Here is a 17315-nt window from a genome sequence, read left to right on the forward strand (position 1 = left end):
AGAAGGAGTGCTGTGGAGGAGAGGAGTGCTGTGAAAAGCTGTCTTCCGGGTACGACACAGCTGTTGTACTCATGAACTCGCCACAGTTATGGTTACCCACAGGATCAAGCTAACAAAACCAGCCAGCCTCCCAACAGGCAGCACTAAGCATGGGAGAGAGCAGGAAGTGGGTATGATGAAAATACATTGTATACGTGCTGTGGGATGGTCTGTATGTCAAATTAGTCTGATTGGTCAATAAATAAAACACTGATTGGCCAGTGGCTAGACAGGAAGTATAGGCGGGACTAACAGAGAGGAAAAAAGGAAAGAACAGGAATGCGGAAGGAGTCACTGCCAGCCACCGCCTATGGTGGTATTTTATTTGTACTCTAATGTGATTTTAATTGTATGTTAATAAATAAAGTTGCCCAGGGGTCAGAGCTATTAGAGCCATAGCAAGAGCGTGGCGGTGGTGGCACACGCCTTTAATCCCAGAACTTGGTAGACAGAGCTAGGTAGATCTCTGTGTGTAAAAGGATACAGCCAGCATTGGAGACACACGCCTTTAATCTCAATACCAACCATAGAAGACCTGGAAGTCTCTACAGACAGACAGTGACGAGGCAGTCATGTGTTTGGGTTTACAACCAATGAGAACGCAGAACAGAAAGACTATATAAAGACAAACACATAGGAAGTAGGCCCCTTTTGGAGAGCTCTCTTGGCTGAAGAGGATCCCTGAAGCAGGAAGGGTAAGGCTCTTAGCTCTGACTTCTTGGCTTTCTTCTCTGAATCGGCTCTGTGTTTCTTATTTAATAAGACGGTTGGTTACATCTACAACCGCCATGACTAGCAGCATGTGAAGATGCCGGTAAGCCATGAGCCATGTGGCAAGGTATAAATTTATGGAAATGGATTAATTTAAACTGTAAGAACAGTTAGCAAGAAGCCTGCCACGGCCATACAGTTTGTAAGCATTATAAGTCTCTGTGTTTACTTGGTTGGGTCTGAGCAGCTGTGGGACTGGCGGGTGACAAAGATTTGTCCTGACTGTGGGCAAAGCAGGAAAACTCTAGCTACATATACGTGTATGAAATTTTCTTTCTTTTTTTTTTTAGAGATTTATTTATTCATTATGTATACAGTGTTCTGCCTGCATATGTCCTGCAGGCCAGAAGAAGGCATCAGATCTCATTATAGATGGTTGTGAGCCAGGGCTCAGGGGTTAAGAGCACTGGCTGCTCTTCCAGAGGTCCTGAGTTCAATTCCCAGCACCCACATAGTGGCTCAGGCTCACAACCATCTATAACGAGATCTGGTGCCCTCTTCTGGCATGCTGGCATACATGCAGACAGAATACTGTATACATAATAAATAAATCTTTTTTTAAAAAAAAAGAGAGAGAGAGAAAGCTTATATATTTTAAAAAGTTTTATATGCTGGGCAGTGGTAACACACGCCTTTAATCCCAGCACTCAGGAGGCCGAGGCAGGAAGAACTGTGAGTTTGAGGCCAACCTGGGCTACAGAGTGAGTTCTAGGACAGGCTCCAAAGCTACACAAAGAAACCCTGTCTTGAAAAAAAAAAAATTGCATCTTGTTTGGTGATACGTCACATGACTTCATCCCAGAAGGAGTCTTGCCTCACACCTGACAGGAAATAGTACTACAGTGAGAAGCCAAGGAGATACTGAGCAAGCAAGCACTCCCCCTAGGTCCTCCAACTCACCTTAGTCCCATTAGATCACGTCCCTTTTGTCCAGTCACTTTTTTGTTTTTTGGTTTTTTGAGACAAAGTTTCTCTGTGTAGCCCTGGCTGTCCTGGAACTTGCTCTGTAGACCAGGCTGGCCTCAAATTCACAGAGATCCACCTGCCTCTGCCTCTCGAGTTCTGGGATTAAAGACATGTGTCCAGTCACTTTTATATACAAAGTTCCTTCTTCTTCAGATCCAAGCATTAAAATAACATTCCCAGGCTGGAGCTGGAGCTCAGTTGTTAGAATGCTTTCTGTGCATGCCCAGAGCCCTGGGTTTGACACCCAGCACCAGACAGACCAGGTGTGGTGGTGCATGCCTGTAATCCCAAAGTCTTGGGAGGTAGAGGCTGGAGTATCAGAAGTTCAGGGTCATCCTCAGATATATAGCCTGTCTGAGGACAGCCTGGGCTACATGTTTAAAGAAAAATAGAGCCTTTCCTGGATTCCTGGAATTTAGGGTCTTCATCTCATGTCTTAAACCAAGATTCAGTGAATTTGCCATGCTATTATCTTGCTACCTGCATTTTGTTACTGGAGAGTAGGCTAGCCCTGTGCAGGGTGAGGAAGTCAGCTTGCCTTTTCTGATCTGATGGAGGCTATGAGGAAGTCTCCGTCGATGCAAAGAAGAATGAAAATCAAACCACACCTGTTTGTGCTCAAGCATGGAGCCACTGCTGACCCTGAGGAGAGTCATTCCATGGACCAGCTGCTCTAGGGGATATGTGCTCACTCCTGCCTGAAGATAACCTTTGGGACAGTGGTTTTCCTTTTAGGAATTTAACCTAGATACATTGTATAGTTGTGCTCAAATAACACAGTCTATTCCCTGAAGCGTTGTTGAAATATGAGACTATAGATACACCAAAAGAATATTTTAAGGTGGAATAAAATAACTTCCTTATAGTCTCAGGTAGAAGACTATATATCATAAAAATCTCAATAGTCTCCTAATTCTACAGGTTCAAAGAAATTCTTTTCAACATCCCTAAAGGTTGGTTGCTGGTGGGTAGTTGCAGGGATATGTCAAACAACTTATGAAGGCTTACAAAGAGATGATGATAAAGAGCTGTTGAAGCAGATAAAAAAAAAAAACTACCAGAGCAACCTAATAGCCCCCGAACAGAGCTGTGTATCTATGGAAACATCATTCTGATAATTAGTATTGTGCAATAGCAACGGGAAGGATGGATTCCTTCTTAAAGAGATGTTACTGTACTCCAAAAAATTGTGCATGGTCTAAAAGATGTGACAGAGCTGAGAGGATAAACCAGGGGCAAAGTGCTAGCCTTGTAAGCACAGAGACATGAATTCAACCCCCAGAACTCAGGTTTCAAAAGGGATGGGTGTAGTGATGCATGTTTGCCATCCCAGTGCAAGGGAGGCAGAAGCACGTGAATCCTGGGGCTCCCTGGCCAGCCAGGCTAACCTTCTTGACCAGTTCACAGGCCATCCAGATTCAAAAAGGATAACACCTGAGGAACAACAGCCAAGCTTATCTTTTGGCCTATAGTGGAATGCACAAATGTGTGCACCTATGAACACATAAACCCACACAAAGGCATCCTGTGCGGGCGTGTGTGTGAAAAGCACCAGACATGGTAGAACACACCTGTGGTCTCACCCAAGAGGCTGAGGAAGAAGGATCATTGCAGGTTTGCAACCAGCCTGGGCTACACAGTAAGACCCTGTCTCAATCAAAACAAATCATATATTAATGTGTTTATATATGATGTGTATGTGCACACACACACACACACTTGTGTATACAACTCTACAGTCAGGCAAGGAGAGGACATTTGATGCCACCAAATTGGCAAAATTAAACTGCCTGCGGAACACTGGGACTGCCATCCACCTCAAAGTTTTATTTCATTTTATGAAAGTTAAACTAGGCAGAACTAAGCAGTGTGTTATTTGGAGCCACACAGCTATGCGCTAAGACTGCAAAGGGAGGTAAAAGAATAATGAACACAATATTCTGGACCATATCTTCCTTTGAGGGTGGAAGGAGAGGAGCATGGGATGGTAAGGAATATCCAGGGTGCTTTAAAAATACTGAGAGCAATCTGTTATTGTGGACAAGCTGTAACAAATAAAGGATGGATAGCTCAGAATAATTATAGGAAGAACAAGGTGTGATTGGGTCTCCTTTTGATCTGATGGGTCTTGGTGTTGATCACTTCAACATCAGTGAATCCAAGAAAGGTCTGTCTGCCACCCCAAGCACAGAGGAGGAACCCAGCACATTTCCACTCTTCCATGTAATTTAGTATATGTTCTACCGTTAGTGTGTGTCCTACAGGACATCTTTCAAGAATCCAGCAGTAACCGTGGCTTCTGAACAGGAAAGGTGGAAGAAAGGACTGTTTTTTCACCGAGTGCGGTTTGCAGTTTTTGAATTCGTCCCCTCGTGCACCGGTTACTTCTCAGAAGGCTTTTGGAGACCCGGAGATGAGGCTGAAGTGCAGGAGACAGGGCTGATGCTCCCCGGCTGATGAGGGCCTTTCTCAAGAATCCTGCTACGCTACCACTGTCTGGGACTGAATGAGTATCGGGATGCCTGTCCACATAGCACAAGAACTCAGGGCTATGCAGGAGGCCGGGAAAAAAGGAATCGGGGTCCACCGTTGGTAAGGGTTGTTGACTACAGTCGGTCATGAGGACACACTGCCATTCTCATTCTCTGGTCCTAGCTGTGGAAACTGGACAGCACTGCGTTATGGCCGGCTTGGAAGAGCTCAGAAAAGCTGAGAACTACGGCGGCCAAGCGGGGTCCGAACTTCAGAACTTCCTGAGATGAAGCCGGGGAGGCCCAGGCAAAGAACCCTGGAGCCTCAGCTGGGGAAATGACAGCCACCTCCAACTGCAGATGTCCATCGCAACTTCGTGCTCAAGCGCAAACGAAAAACTACAACTCCCAGCAGCCCCGCATCCAGCGCGCAGGCGCAGAGCAGAGACGGGGAGGGGAAGGGGAGAGACCCATAGAGCAAAGGCTGCTGGGAAGACGTGGCTCTAGGCGGGGCGGAGCGAAATGGGACGCAGGTGCAGAGCAGAGGCTGCCGGGAGCGCGCGGCCAGAGTGGAGCGCAGGCGCAGAGCAGAGGCTGCCGGGAGCGCGCGGCCGGGCGGAAGTAGCCGCCCGCCCTGTCCGGCCCTACGCAGGTAGGCGGCAGCCCGCGGGCTCCGGAGCCAGGCTCTCAGTGGGTGAGTGACGGCGCGCCTGCGGCCGGGTGCCCTCCCTTGCCGTATTCTAGGGCTTGTCGCCGCCTGCACCCGTCCAGCCTGGTCCCGGGCACCTCAGATTCTCTCCGCAGCTAGCCCGTGACTGGTGCTGGACAGACATCCTTCCCCCTCTGGCTAGTGTGGGAGACCTCCCCTCTCTGATGAGTGTGTAATGCTATACCCATTAGGAGTAGTGTGAGACTTCTTCCTCTTCGGACTAGCATGCCTCAAGCCCCTAGGCACCCCTGCCTGGCGTGGGCAGGGCCTCTCCAGTCTGGCACTCGATCACAGTTGTAACAGACCCACCTATCCACCCACCCCATTCCCACCTGTAACTGCCCACCTTCTTGCTCCCGTCCAGGCTCTTGTCTTCAATCAAGACTGGACCTTCGCGTGGGCAACACTACGCACTGTCATTTTTTACTCCCCAACTGTCCACACTCGCTGCCCTTAGCACTCATGACACTCTCCCACCTCCAGCAAACCCAAGCACCCTTCCCGCAGTCACTCAGGAGCACCTCGGTAACCAGCTTCATTTCCCATTCCCATCTCAGGACTATATACTTGACGCATTGACCTGGGAACCTGGTCTCATGGTGTCAGTGGGACCTGGCTGGTCAGAACTTGCAAGCTCCCAAGACTAGCACTGCAGGAGCTGTGATGGTAGCTCCTCCTCCCCGCCCCTCTGCGGAGCTTGACTGAAGACCATCCTTCAGGACTGTGCCACAGGCCCTCCTTTCAGCTGCTCCCCACATCTCAGTGTAACAGTCTTGCTAGGACCCCCCCAGCACAGCAGGCCCTCCCTGCTGACCTTAGTCTTCTGTGTGTCCCTGAGGCCTGGTGGAGCTAGCCTAGTTCCTTCTGGATAAGACAAGGGATTTGTATCCCATACGGCCAGCTAAGTGCCCTTCCCTTTACAGTTGTGACCTTGCTTCCACAGCCTGCCGCAGCTCTGCAGAGGCACTGGTGTAAGCTGTTGGTCCTTGAGAACACTGTCACCAACCTGTCCCAACAGCGCACGCACTCCATCTGCTGTGCCTGCAGAGCGGAGGGGACAGGAAGAAGGGTCTCGAGAGCGGTGGAGGCAGGGGTCCTGTTTTCACCTTCCACCTGAATGTGGCATGTGTGCCCGTGAAGCTCCCACAGACACGTGTGGCTCTGTCATCTGAGTCCCAGAACGTCCTTCACACTAGTGTGGCTGTCTTCAAGGTGGCTGTACAGGTGGGTGGTCCCGTGCACAAGTGAGCATGTGCTCCTTGAGGACAATGGAGCTGTCATCCACACCTTCCTCTCTCTGCAGAATGGCATGAGGAAACCTGTGGGAAGCCAGTGAGTGTTGAGAATTCCTGGAAAGCTTGTCTTAAATGCCAGCATTGAAGGAATTAAAACCCTATGTGCTGATTTTAAATAACTTTTTTCCTTTTTATCAGCGTGAGATGGACTGACTAGGAAAAAATAATAACCCTGCATGGAGACTTATTATGAGTAAGTCTGCAAGGAGAGGCATTAGGGTTCCTGTTGGTGGATTTCTCTTGAATCCCCGTTTCTCTCCAGTGAGCACAGATTATGTGCTTCACCTGTGTCCAGGGTGGGTGGGGCCACAGGAAACGAACTAGAAGCTCCAGTCAGCTCCAGCGCATTGAGGGTGAACAACTGTGAGCAGTGGGGTGCAGGTGATTTAGGGTCCTGTCCCAGGAGCTGGCACTGAGGGAAGCTCTGGAGTTGAGTGCTGGCCTGAGTTGAGCTGGGGTTGTCATACCCTTGGTTTGAGGCATCCTGGCATCCAGTGTTGGGCTGTCAGTTTGGCCTGGAAGGCTGCTCCTCTGCTAGGATTCCTTCCAGGACACTGGGGATACAAAGTAAGCAGATGTGGCAGTGTTGTGATGAGTTCTGAAGCTTCTCCACCCACCCTAGGCCTGGTGTGAGCTGCAATGAGCCTGGAGGCAGCCATGTCTACCTCACCCCCTAGCCTGTGCATGTGCTTACATTGTATAGGAAAGGGGATTAAGGCTGAAAATACCTTACCTGAAACTGGGGAAATTTTCTTCAGGGGAAATGTGACCTCAGGGCCCTTAAAACTATGAGAGGAAGGCAGAATAGCAAGAGGGAAAGGCTGCAGAGAGCCACTGGTGAGAGTCAGTATTGATGGCTCTAAACAGGGAGGAAGGGACCACAGGCAGGGAGTGAGGTCAGCCCTTGGTGCTGGCAAAGTCCGGGAAGTGGATCTTCCTCAAGAGCCTGGGAAAGGAACCAGCCTTTGGGCATAGCCCAGTAAGGCCAATCCAGACTTCTGCAGGGCTGGGAAATAATGGTGTGTGATGTTTCGGCTGCCATGTCTGTAGTAATTAGTTACAGACCAGTAAAACTAACACTCCTCCTGAGTAGTTGACTTAAAAATAGGCTGGAAAACCAACAACAAAACTACCCCAGTAGTACAGAAATTGACTCAGGAGAGAATTGTCAGTGCCTTTGTGTACAACACTGGGGTTGGGGTGCAGATGTCAGAGACCCCACACTTGGCCTTTGAGAAGGATCTGAGTGGCCTCTGTAGTCCCTAGAACACACACTGCCTTTCTTGTCATTCCCCTGGACTGTCCACCTGGTCTAAATCGGGAATGGAATTCTTAGGTATGCCGCTCAGCTTGACGCTCAGCTTGGCAAAGCACAAAACCAGGAGGCAACCTCCACGTCCAAGTGTCTAAGCTGTGGCTGTACACAGGTGTGTGCTTCCTCTGCCCTCAGAGGCTGCCGGGAAGCCCTGGGTGTCTGCCTCCCCCGTCCCCAGCAGTCTGTCTGTTCCGTGTGCTAAGGAAGTGACTTCACATCACACAGAGTAGACACAGGAGACCTGTCCCCTCTCTGGCCTGGAAGGAGTCGGGGAGCCCTTTCTGCAGGAGTGAAGAGGGGGCCAAGAGGAGCACTAAGAACAGCCCTTCCTTGATCCTGGAGGGGAGGAGTCAGCTCTGGCAGCCGCCTTGAACCTGTTTGAGCTGCCACCTGTTACACACGCAGGCCACTTGTGAAGGAAGTAAGAAGGAGACAGGCCACCTTGGCTGTAGTTCCGCATTGTGCTGTATAGACCCAAGGTTGCCCATGGAGGTAGGTGCCCTCTGCCCATGCTCTTCCTAACAGTTAGGCCAGCAGCCCTGGCATCTCCTGGGTACACAGAGAAAAACACTCCCTCTGTGGCTTGTGGCTAATTCCTTTGGTCATCTAGAAATGTCCTTTGGAGTGGACAGACAGATATGTGTGTCTAATGAGGAAGTGAGGTGTGGTCTTGCTGTTTTATGTCTGAGGGTCGTTAGCTCTTCAACACCCACTGTATAAGAGGAGTGGGGCGGGAAGGGCACCTGTGCCTTCTGGATGCTAGGCACTTTGATGTCTCTTTCTAGGCATGCTGCACTGGAGTAGGGTTGGTTCAGGAAGAAGAGTGCCAGCAGGGTGCCTCCGAGTCTGGGGAGAGCCCGTCTGCAGGCCACGGGCCAGTGCCCTTAGCGGTCTGGAAGGAACTGTGACTGTACAGTGCTCGGGTCAGAACGTGTCGTGCTGTAGGCAAGGTGGACAGGCTTCTTGCCACAACCATACCAACCCCGTAATGACCTCAGGGTTCCTCTGGGGGCCAGGAGGAGGCAAGCCCAAGCCTGTCCTTTCCTGGGACTGTTGTCCATCTTGTCCCTTGCATCCACTGGCTCCTGTCTTGTGGCCTTGTCAGCATCTACAGCCACAGGACACAAGTCAGTCTCAGGCACTGAGTAGCCGAGGTGAAAGACACCAGTGGAAAGGCAGCTGACTTGAAGCTGTCTTCCTGGAGAAGGAAGAGGAAGGCTGGGGAAGGCCGTCTGGCGGGGATGTTCACAGAGGCTTCTGAAAGGAAGGCAGAAGTTTCTAGAAGCCTGCTCTTGTGGAAAGCAGTACCTTCCCTCCTTTGACCAAAGATGCCCAAGCCCCAGGGGTTTCTGTTCTTCCTTTTGCTCTTGGACAGTCCCTTCCCTTGAGGTCTGGGTTGGCTCGGGTGCTGGTGGTCCTTGGGCCACTGTCAGGAGGGGTCAAGAGAATGACATGTACAGTAGCCTGAGGTGGCCTGCATCTTCACACACAGGTCTGGAGAGTCAGTGACCCAAAATTCTTGGTCCCATTGTCATTGCCACAGAGTTGAAATTAGGGTGTCCCAGAGCTCTTTCTGAAAGTTCTAGGGGAGAGCTCATGCTGTCCTCCCAGCGTGTCAGGCATGCATTCCTTGGCTTGAGGCCATATCAGCCCCCCACCCTCTGCCTCTGTGTTCATGTGGCCTTTCTCTCTACCCATTGCTCCCTGCCTTTTGTAGAAAAACACTATGACAGCTCAGCACTCAAGAGGCTGAGGCAGAAGGATTGTCTTGAGTTCAAGGCCAGACCCTGTCAGGAAAAGGGAAAAAGAAACACCTCTGATTGCATTGCGTCCTCCTGGACAGCGTCCTCATCGAGGTCCTTAATCACTCCCTCCAAGTCTGCAGTGGTGTGGAAGGCTCCTCGGTAGGGAACAGTGACGGTAGCAGCCTCCCACGGGAGGGATGACTTGCTGGGTGAGAACGCCTGGCCAGAGAGGGCAGCACAGTGAAAGCATGGCTGTTATGGCACTTCTGGGGGGTTCTAGATGGCCCCGTGTGGTCAGAGATGTGCGTCCCAGGTGGGGGGAGCAGTTGCGTCATGGTCTGGGCATGTAGACTCTAGATTTGCAGAGCTTCTCTTGTCTGAAGTTAGTTTGTGGGAGGCTGGGCTGAAAAACCAAGGGAGGTTCTCTCTGCAGACTGTGACAGGTAAGGAGAGCGTGTAAGTAAGAAGGGCTATCAAGGAGGCCCCTCTTCCTCTGCATCTGGCTTAATTGTCAGCAGGTCTAGGAAGAGTGCTGAGACCCACAAAAGAGAAGTTCTTGTCTGAAGTCTCCGGACCCTGAAGGTCTGGAGCATTAGGTTTGAAGTCCAGGAGAAACAGGACCAGGCCCAAGACTGTGGGGATGATGACAAGCTGAACTGGTGCCTGCCTAAGTGTGGGGAAAGAGAAGCAGCAGCTGCTCCTGGGATGGTCTCCTGAGCCAGCAGAGAAGGCTCCCTGACTTTAGGGGGGCAGTGTCTGGAGAGGTACAGAGTGCTCAGGAATGCAGCCCTGGAGGAAAGCACACTGAGTGTGATGCTCTGGAGACAGTGAGCAGGGCGCTGGAGCAGGGGTGGGGAGACCTGCTCCTGCACAGACTCCAGGTCCTCTGTTCATGGAGCAAGTCAGTGTCCCTGAGAGGACGTCCAGGAGCACACATGAGCCAGCCAGGTGGACAGGATATCTACAAACCAAGCGAGTGGCCACGGAGCCAGTGTCAGCCCGTTGGGGTGGCCTCGAGTCCCTCTCCCTGCACAGAGGTGTGGGGATATGGGCTGTATCCGTCTTGGAGCAGGTGGACTGGTGACTTTCAGAACGGTGACGGTGTGGCGGCTCACAGGAATTCAGAGTTTGTTGAGTAGAGACAAGTGTGAGGGTTCCAGACACTAAGGATGATGACGTTTCATAGTGTGTGGCACTCTACATAGCAATTGTGTCTGTTGGGCCTGCGGCTCGTGTTGGGTAGCTGAGAGGCTTGTTTATCAGGCCTTGATCTAGAGCTGTCACTTTCAGAGTGACAGAAGGGAACCTCGTGTGGCGCTGCTCTTTCAACCCTTCAGACGATGTGTGCTGGTTTTTCTCTTGGCTGCCAGTTCTGAGCTGGGTGCCAGAGATGGAGCAGGAAGCCCTGACCCTGCAAAGTTCCCAACAGAAGGAGAGCAGATGAGGACCCGAGGGTGTGAGTGAGGCAGCCGTGCAGAGCTGGGCAGCATCCTGGGCACGGGAATGGCGAGGCTTGCCCTGGGAATGAGGACCCTCATGATCAGTGGTTAGGAGCACGAGGGTGCCAGGGAGGAGCATGGAGCCTGGAAAGGTTGCCCGGCAAGTAGTGCTGACTGCTGGGTGGCAAAGGAGGGGAGGGCTGCAGAGGAACTGGGGAGACTGTCGGCATGGGGGTGAGTGGCGGCTGTACAGATGGGTCATGAGTCAAACAGGCTTTGGATGGACACACCTGCTGGTGAGAAGCCGTTAGAGAAGGCAAAGGAAAGGGTTGAGGGCACTTCTTGGCACTGTGGCAATTTGAAGCATAACGTTCACACCGAAACTGCACCTTTTCTTTGGGTTTTGTGGGAATTTTGACTTGGTGGTGGTGTTTTGGGTGGGGTCAGCCATTCCTGAGGAGGATTGAGGTTGGATAACTCAGTCTTATATTTTGAAATAGTGTCTAAGGTGCAAGTGGGAATTGGAACGTGGCAGTGTTTGACACTTGGCAGAGCTCAGCACCATGTCCGGGATGAGGATATAACACTGATATCCTGGGTCTAGCCTCTGGAGCCGTGGTGTGTGAGGCAGAGCCTAAGTGAGTCCCAAGGAGGCACCACCGCATGGGGCAGGGGACGCTTTGGAGCGACCAGTTCTGTAGCCATTGCTAAAAGGTAGCTACTTTGCAAGGTGGCCATGACACAGCAGCCCCAGAAGGGCACAGAACCTTCTCCCACCCTTGCTGTGAGCAGCAGACCCTGCACCCGCTGATCTCCTTGGACCTGACCCTGGGCACTAAAACCTGAGCATGTCCAGGAACCAGTGCCTTGTGAGCAGCCTACAGAATGGTGAGGGAGCACCTCTGCAGTCCCCGTGTCTGCCTGCCGTGTTAACAGAAAAGTGCCAGGAGACAGGCCAAACAGCAGCAGAGTGCTTGCACCGCCTCCCATCTTTGTACTGAAACATTGCAGAACCTGCCCAGGAACTCAAGGCTCAGTGCCGCGGTCTGCCACGAGGGAGGCGGGGCTGGGGTGCTGAGGCTGGCCGCATGAGTGTTGATATGCCTGGGAGTGGGGTGGTTAGAAGAGACTTCAAGAGACAGGTCAGGTTCAGATGTGCACCCGTGAGAGCACCTGCCAGCCTGCAGGCACTAGTCCTCACCCACACTTTGCCTCTGCTGTATTTGTAAACCCTTGCCATCCTGCCGAATAGGAACGGCTGACCTCCCTGCTGGGGTCAGGGTTCAGCCAGGACACCATTTCCATGAAGTGCTGTCTCTCCTGGGTAAGGCTGACTTCAGCCTGTTCGACTTAGGACTAGAGAGGTGGTATCCTCCAGAGCTCACTGGCTGCTCTCTTCTGCCTGGTTTAGGTCCTGCCCAGCGTGCAGTCTGATGCCCATCCAGCCCTTTGACCACCGGGAATGGAATGAGCCTATGCACTCCCTCCGGATCAGTGTAGGGGGCCTTCCTGTGCTGGCATCCATGACCAAGGCCACAGACCCTCGCTTCCGCCCCCGCTGGAGGGTGATCCTGACGTCCTTTGTGGGTGCTGCCCTCCTCTGGCTGCTCTATTCCCATCATCAGGCCCCAGTACCGGGCAGGTCCCCCACCCACAATGCACATAGCCGGAGGTTCAGCCCGGAGCATGTCTCTCACTACAATGACACCTATCCCCTGTCACCCTCCCAGAGGACTCCAGGTGGGATCCGGTACCGAATCGCAGTCATCGCTGACTTGGACACGGGGTCCAGGGCCCAGGAGGAAAACACTTGGTTTAGTTACCTTAAGAAAGGCTACCTGACCCTGTCGGACAGTGGGGACAAGGTGACTGTGGAGTGGGATAAAGACCCTGGGGTCCTGGAGTCCCACCTGGCGGAAAAGGGGCGGGGCATGGAGCTCTCTGACCTGATCGTCTTCAATGGGAAGCTATACTCTGTGGACGACCGCACGGGGGTCATCTACCAGATCGAGGGCACCAGACCAGTGCCCTGGGTGATCCTTTCTGATGGCGATGGAACCGTGGAGAAGGGTAAGTGGAGCCGTTCTCTGTGGGCTGAGCTTTTGTGCACTGCCATATTAGTTTCTCACTGTTGTGACCAAACTGACGGGGAGGTTTACTGTGACTCCCAGCTTGAGACACAGTGCATCGTGTGGGGAGGCCATAGTGACAGGAGTGGGAGGCAGTTAGTCACACGGTCAGGAAGCAGAGAGGTGAATGCTGGTGCTCAGTTCGCTTTCTCAGTTCATTCAGTCCAGAACCCCAACCTGTGGGACGGTGCCACCTCTATTAGGGTGAGTTTTCCGGCCCAATCTAGAAACTCCTCAGCTGCATGCCCAGAAGTTTGTTTCCATAGTGATCACGAATCCCATCAATTTGACACTCAGGATCAACCACAGAAAGTAATCCAAGGCCCTGGTGACATTTCATTCAACTCCGACTGACCCACCCACCCACCTCCACCCTTAGCAGAACCTTGCCGGGATTATATGAAGCTGTTTCTAGAAGTTTGAGCAGATCACTGGAAGCCTGCTGCTGAGTGGGAAGCCCTTTTTCAGAATGAGCCAAGGCTGTGTCCACTGCCTCCCTTACCCCTTAAGGGACCCTGGTCCTTGTCATGTCTTCAGAGGTGTCTTAGGATCACTCAGTATTACTCCCACCAGGTGACTCACCTTCAAAGCTGGGTACTCGGTGGTTCACTGTGATCCCAGATTCTAATCTCAGTTTATTGGGGCCACAGGTCAGCTGCTGCTACCCAGCCCTGCTTTGAGCCCAGTACAAGGGTCTCTGTGTTGAGCAGCAATTACCCCTGGGAATAGACTGGTGTTATCCCCCATGTGCAGCAGAGAGGAGCCGCTGCTTCCACAGGGAAGGGGAAAGAGCTGCCTCACCTCAGCAGGTCTGATCTGTCCCTCACAGCAAGCTGGAGACCACTGCAGACGCCTGGGGTGGAAGGAGGCTGATTCACTGTCCCTGTACATAGCCTGCCAGGCCCTGCCTGGGTGATAAAATCTCCAGTGTTTGTCCAAGGCTGGGGCTCTCGGGAGGGCCTGTCTCCACCTCCGTGCCAGTAATGATGATGCTCACCCACTTCCTGCTCATAACCTTCAGGATTGTAAGCTTCTGTTGTGTTGGGGTGGTTTTTCCCCTGAGTGGGAAGAGTGCAGGGTCATAGGGTGCTTAGGGCTGAGTTGTGCTTGTTCATCCAGAAGGGTCAAAGGTTGGCAAATGGGGCAGCTTCTCATGGAGGCAGCTCAGAAGACTCATGAGGTCACGGGCATCGGGGACCAAGCCAGTGCCTCCAGAGTCACTCTAGGGGTGTCAGAGGCCTCCATCCTCCCACAGTGGGGAGGCAGATGCAGCCCTGGCTTCCCAGGGGCCTGGGAACTTGCAGGAGTGTTGGAGAGCTGGCATGTTCGGGAATGTCGGGGAGGAGAGTGCTGGGACTGCACAGCTTCACTGCTGGCGTGCCCAGGAGGCCTGAGCAAAGTCAGTCAGGTGGAGGAGCTCCGGTGAATGCTCTGAAACCAAGACGAGGATGGTGAGCACCACTGCCTCGTCCTTAAGACCCTGGCACTGTGCTTTCTTCCCTGGCCAAGGGGAGAACAGACCCACGTGGTGGTGCCCTACAACCTGGCAGGTGAGAGGCAGGAAGTGGTAGCCTGTGCGGAGCTGTCAGCTCTCGGTGGCCGATAACTGCCACAGCACTTGGAAGCTCGGATCGCTGTGCCACTCGATGCTCCTGAGGCTGCTGGCGTCACAGGACGTGGGATGGGGTTGCTGGCCCTTGGGAGCCGAAGGATGGGCGGAGACCTAGCACAGGAGGTCTGGGACTGGTCTGAGGCGGTTCCAGAGTTGTTGCAGAAGAGATGGGGCTCCTTGGGAGGAAAGGGGTAAGAAAGAGGATGTGGGGGCTCTGGGACCCAGCACAGGTCTGCCAGGCTCCCTTCTGGGCCTCTCATGCAGCCTCCAGTGAACCTCAGGTGTGGTGACTTGTGACATCCAGGAGGCTTGGCGCCACTCTGGATGACAGCAGCACAGGTGAGAGCCGGGCTGGACGTGGGGACAGGGTCTCAGGCTCGCCCTCTTGTTGCCCCAGGCTTCAAAGCTGAGTGGCTTGCTGTGAAGGATGAGCACCTGTACGTGGGTGGCCTGGGCAAAGAGTGGACCACCACCACAGGGGAGGTGATGAACGAGAACCCTGAGTGGGTGAAGGTGGTAGGCCACAGGGGCAACGTGGAGCACGAGAACTGGGTGTCCAGCTACAATGCTCTGAGAGCCGCCGCTGGGATCCAACCGCCAGGTAAGGCTCTTCTCGACAGGCTCCCAAGTATGAAGATCTCACAGCTTGCTCGGGTTTCTTGATGATACTCTCCTCGTGTAGGTGGATTTGAGACAAATAAGCCGTTTCTGTTTCTGTCCCTCACTAGCCTCAACAGGTGGCCTCTGCCCACTGCACCCTGCAGTCCCCTCATCCACAACATTCGTCCTTAGTTTGGGGCCCTAATGGCTGGGGTCATGGCCCTCATAAGCAGAGGAGGAGAGGTTTAGGGCCTGAGCTGCCTTCCCCTGGGCTCTGAGGAGTGTGACCTTCGTCTGAAAGGCCGAGTCAGGTGTGGGGCAAAGGGCAGCAGAGAGCCAAGACCCAGAGAGCTCGTCCATGCTGAAGTGGGTGGAGGTGCTGCTTGCTCGGTTTCCCTTTCGACTCTTTGACCTTCTCTGTGCCCTGTGCACCATGGGAGCAAAAGCATAGACATGTGGTGAAGGCTGCAGGCCCCTGAGGGCATGACAGCAGCTGGTGGGGGAATGAGACACTGTAGACTCAGTACTGCTCTCCAGCTGTGCTGCGTCTGCTGCATGGTGCTCCTAGAGCAGCTGTGATTGTTCTCAAACGAGCTGGAGATTAGAGGAAAGGTGGGGTGGGGCTCCTCAAGTGTAGCCTCTGGGGTGGCAGGACTCTTGAGAAGAAGGGCTGTGATGTGTGGTGACTGGTCTGTGCTGTGACCCCAGGCTACCTCATTCACGAATCTGCCTGCTGGAGTGACACACTGCAGCGCTGGTTCTTCCTGCCACGCCGGGCTAGCCACGAGCGCTACAGCGAGAGGGCGGATGAGCACAAGGGCAGCAACCTCCTGCTGAGCGCAGCCCAGGACTTCAAGGACATCTCTGTGAGGCGCGTGGGCGAGCTGGTCCCCACTCACGGCTTCTCATCTTTCAAGTTCATCCCCAACACTGACGACCAGATCATCGTGGCTCTCAAGTCAGAAGAGGACAGTGGCAGGATTGCCACCTACATCATGGCCTTCACGCTAGATGGCCGCTTCCTGCTGCCAGAGACTAAGATCGGCAGTGTCAAGTATGAAGGGATAGAATTCATCTAGATGAGTAAGCTCGCATCGCATGCCCAGCAGGGTGAGGGCGCGTGGCCTGAGCCACACCAGGACTCAATTTCATAAAAACCAGAGGAACGCGCTTTGGCTTGTTTGCTGATTTCTTTTTTTTTTTTTTAACTGAGCTGTGTGCCTGGATAGAGATTTCCAGAATAGGGAGCTGAGTCCCAGGCCACGTGACACAGCTTCAGGTGATGTTCTGAAACTGAGAGCAAGGGCAGGGGTGGGGGTGGGGGGAGGGGGGGGGTCCTGGACAGGAACGGCAGGGCCTCGCCCACCCATGCCTCACTGTGTACTGCCACCTTGTGGTAGGGATTGGTCACTGCTTCAGGTACCTGAGCCCCTGGCCTTCAAAATCCAGCCACGCCCCTCCTTTCCTCCATCTCTTTGCTGGCCTCTTGCCTTTCCCCGAGTTCTCTGGCCAGTACGTGTCTGAGGTGGCCAGGTGTGTTGAGTCCTAGCCTCACCCTGGGAGCACAAGGCAGTTTGAGGTGGGCCTGCCAGATAGGCACTCTAAGGCACCCACCCCTCTTCCTCCTAGGTGACCCTGGCATTCCACACTCTGCAGACCTTTGGAAAGTAAATGTTTACATGGCAGAGCAAGGGCCCCACCCTTGGGACACACCTGCCCACACTTCTGAAGCCACCTCCAGCACAGGGTTCCTGCTTCCCATGGCCAAGGCCTCCTTCCACCCCTCGGGAGGATTCTGGCCGTTCAGGCCTGACTTACTAACTTATTAAAGTAATTTCCTTTCCTATAGAACAGAGTCACCAAACCTCATCACACAGCAAAGGTGGAGTTCCCACATCTCCCAGCAGCGAGGGAATCGTCCCCACAGCCGCAATGGTGACACTGTCTTTTACAGAAAGGGACTCTGGATCCTTGGCCTCTGCCTTCTAGCAACTTCAAAAGCTGCCATGTCTCCCCTCTCCACAGTGGCTGAGGGAGGGCTCTGGTTCCAGCAGGCCGGCACCTGACTAGAGGCCATCCTTGTTGTCCCCTGCATTTCTTTCTGGCTCCCAGTGAGCGTTGAGCAGCCTTCTCTGGGGGGAGGGGGGGGCTCACTGTTTTTTTGCTCTCTTCCTGTCCATGCTCGACAGCAAAGGCCGCAGAGTCAGGGTCAGAGGCTGTCCTG

General features: G+C 53.2%; 1 protein-coding gene across 4 annotated transcripts; it reads left to right on the forward strand.

Moving 5' to 3' along the window:
- Positions 1-4768: 4768 nt before the first annotated feature.
- Cant1 (calcium activated nucleotidase 1) lies at positions 4769-16262 on the forward strand. 4 transcript variants are annotated; one of them, XM_052756790.1, is made up of 5 exons: positions 4769-4899; positions 5900-6180; positions 12162-12820; positions 14889-15092; positions 15800-16262. In XM_052756790.1, the coding sequence occupies exons 3-5, from the start codon at positions 12184-12186 to the stop codon at positions 16168-16170; spliced, it is 1212 nt and encodes a 403-aa protein (XP_052612750.1). In that variant the 5' UTR covers positions 4769-4899; positions 5900-6180; positions 12162-12183; the 3' UTR covers positions 16171-16262. The 4 variants fall into 4 exon arrangements, with proteins under 4 accessions (XP_052612750.1, XP_052612753.1, XP_052612749.1 ...); XM_052756789.1 differs by having other exon boundaries at positions 4810-4941; XM_052756793.1 differs by lacking the exon at positions 5900-6180 and having other exon boundaries at positions 4786-4899.
- Positions 16263-17315: the final 1053 nt, after the last annotated feature.

This window comes from Peromyscus californicus, unplaced genomic scaffold (genome assembly GCF_007827085.1).
Source record: "Peromyscus californicus insignis strain IS unplaced genomic scaffold, ASM782708v3 Scaffold_3__1_contigs__length_106647218, whole genome shotgun sequence".
Lineage (NCBI taxonomy): Eukaryota > Metazoa > Chordata > Mammalia > Rodentia > Cricetidae > Peromyscus > Peromyscus californicus.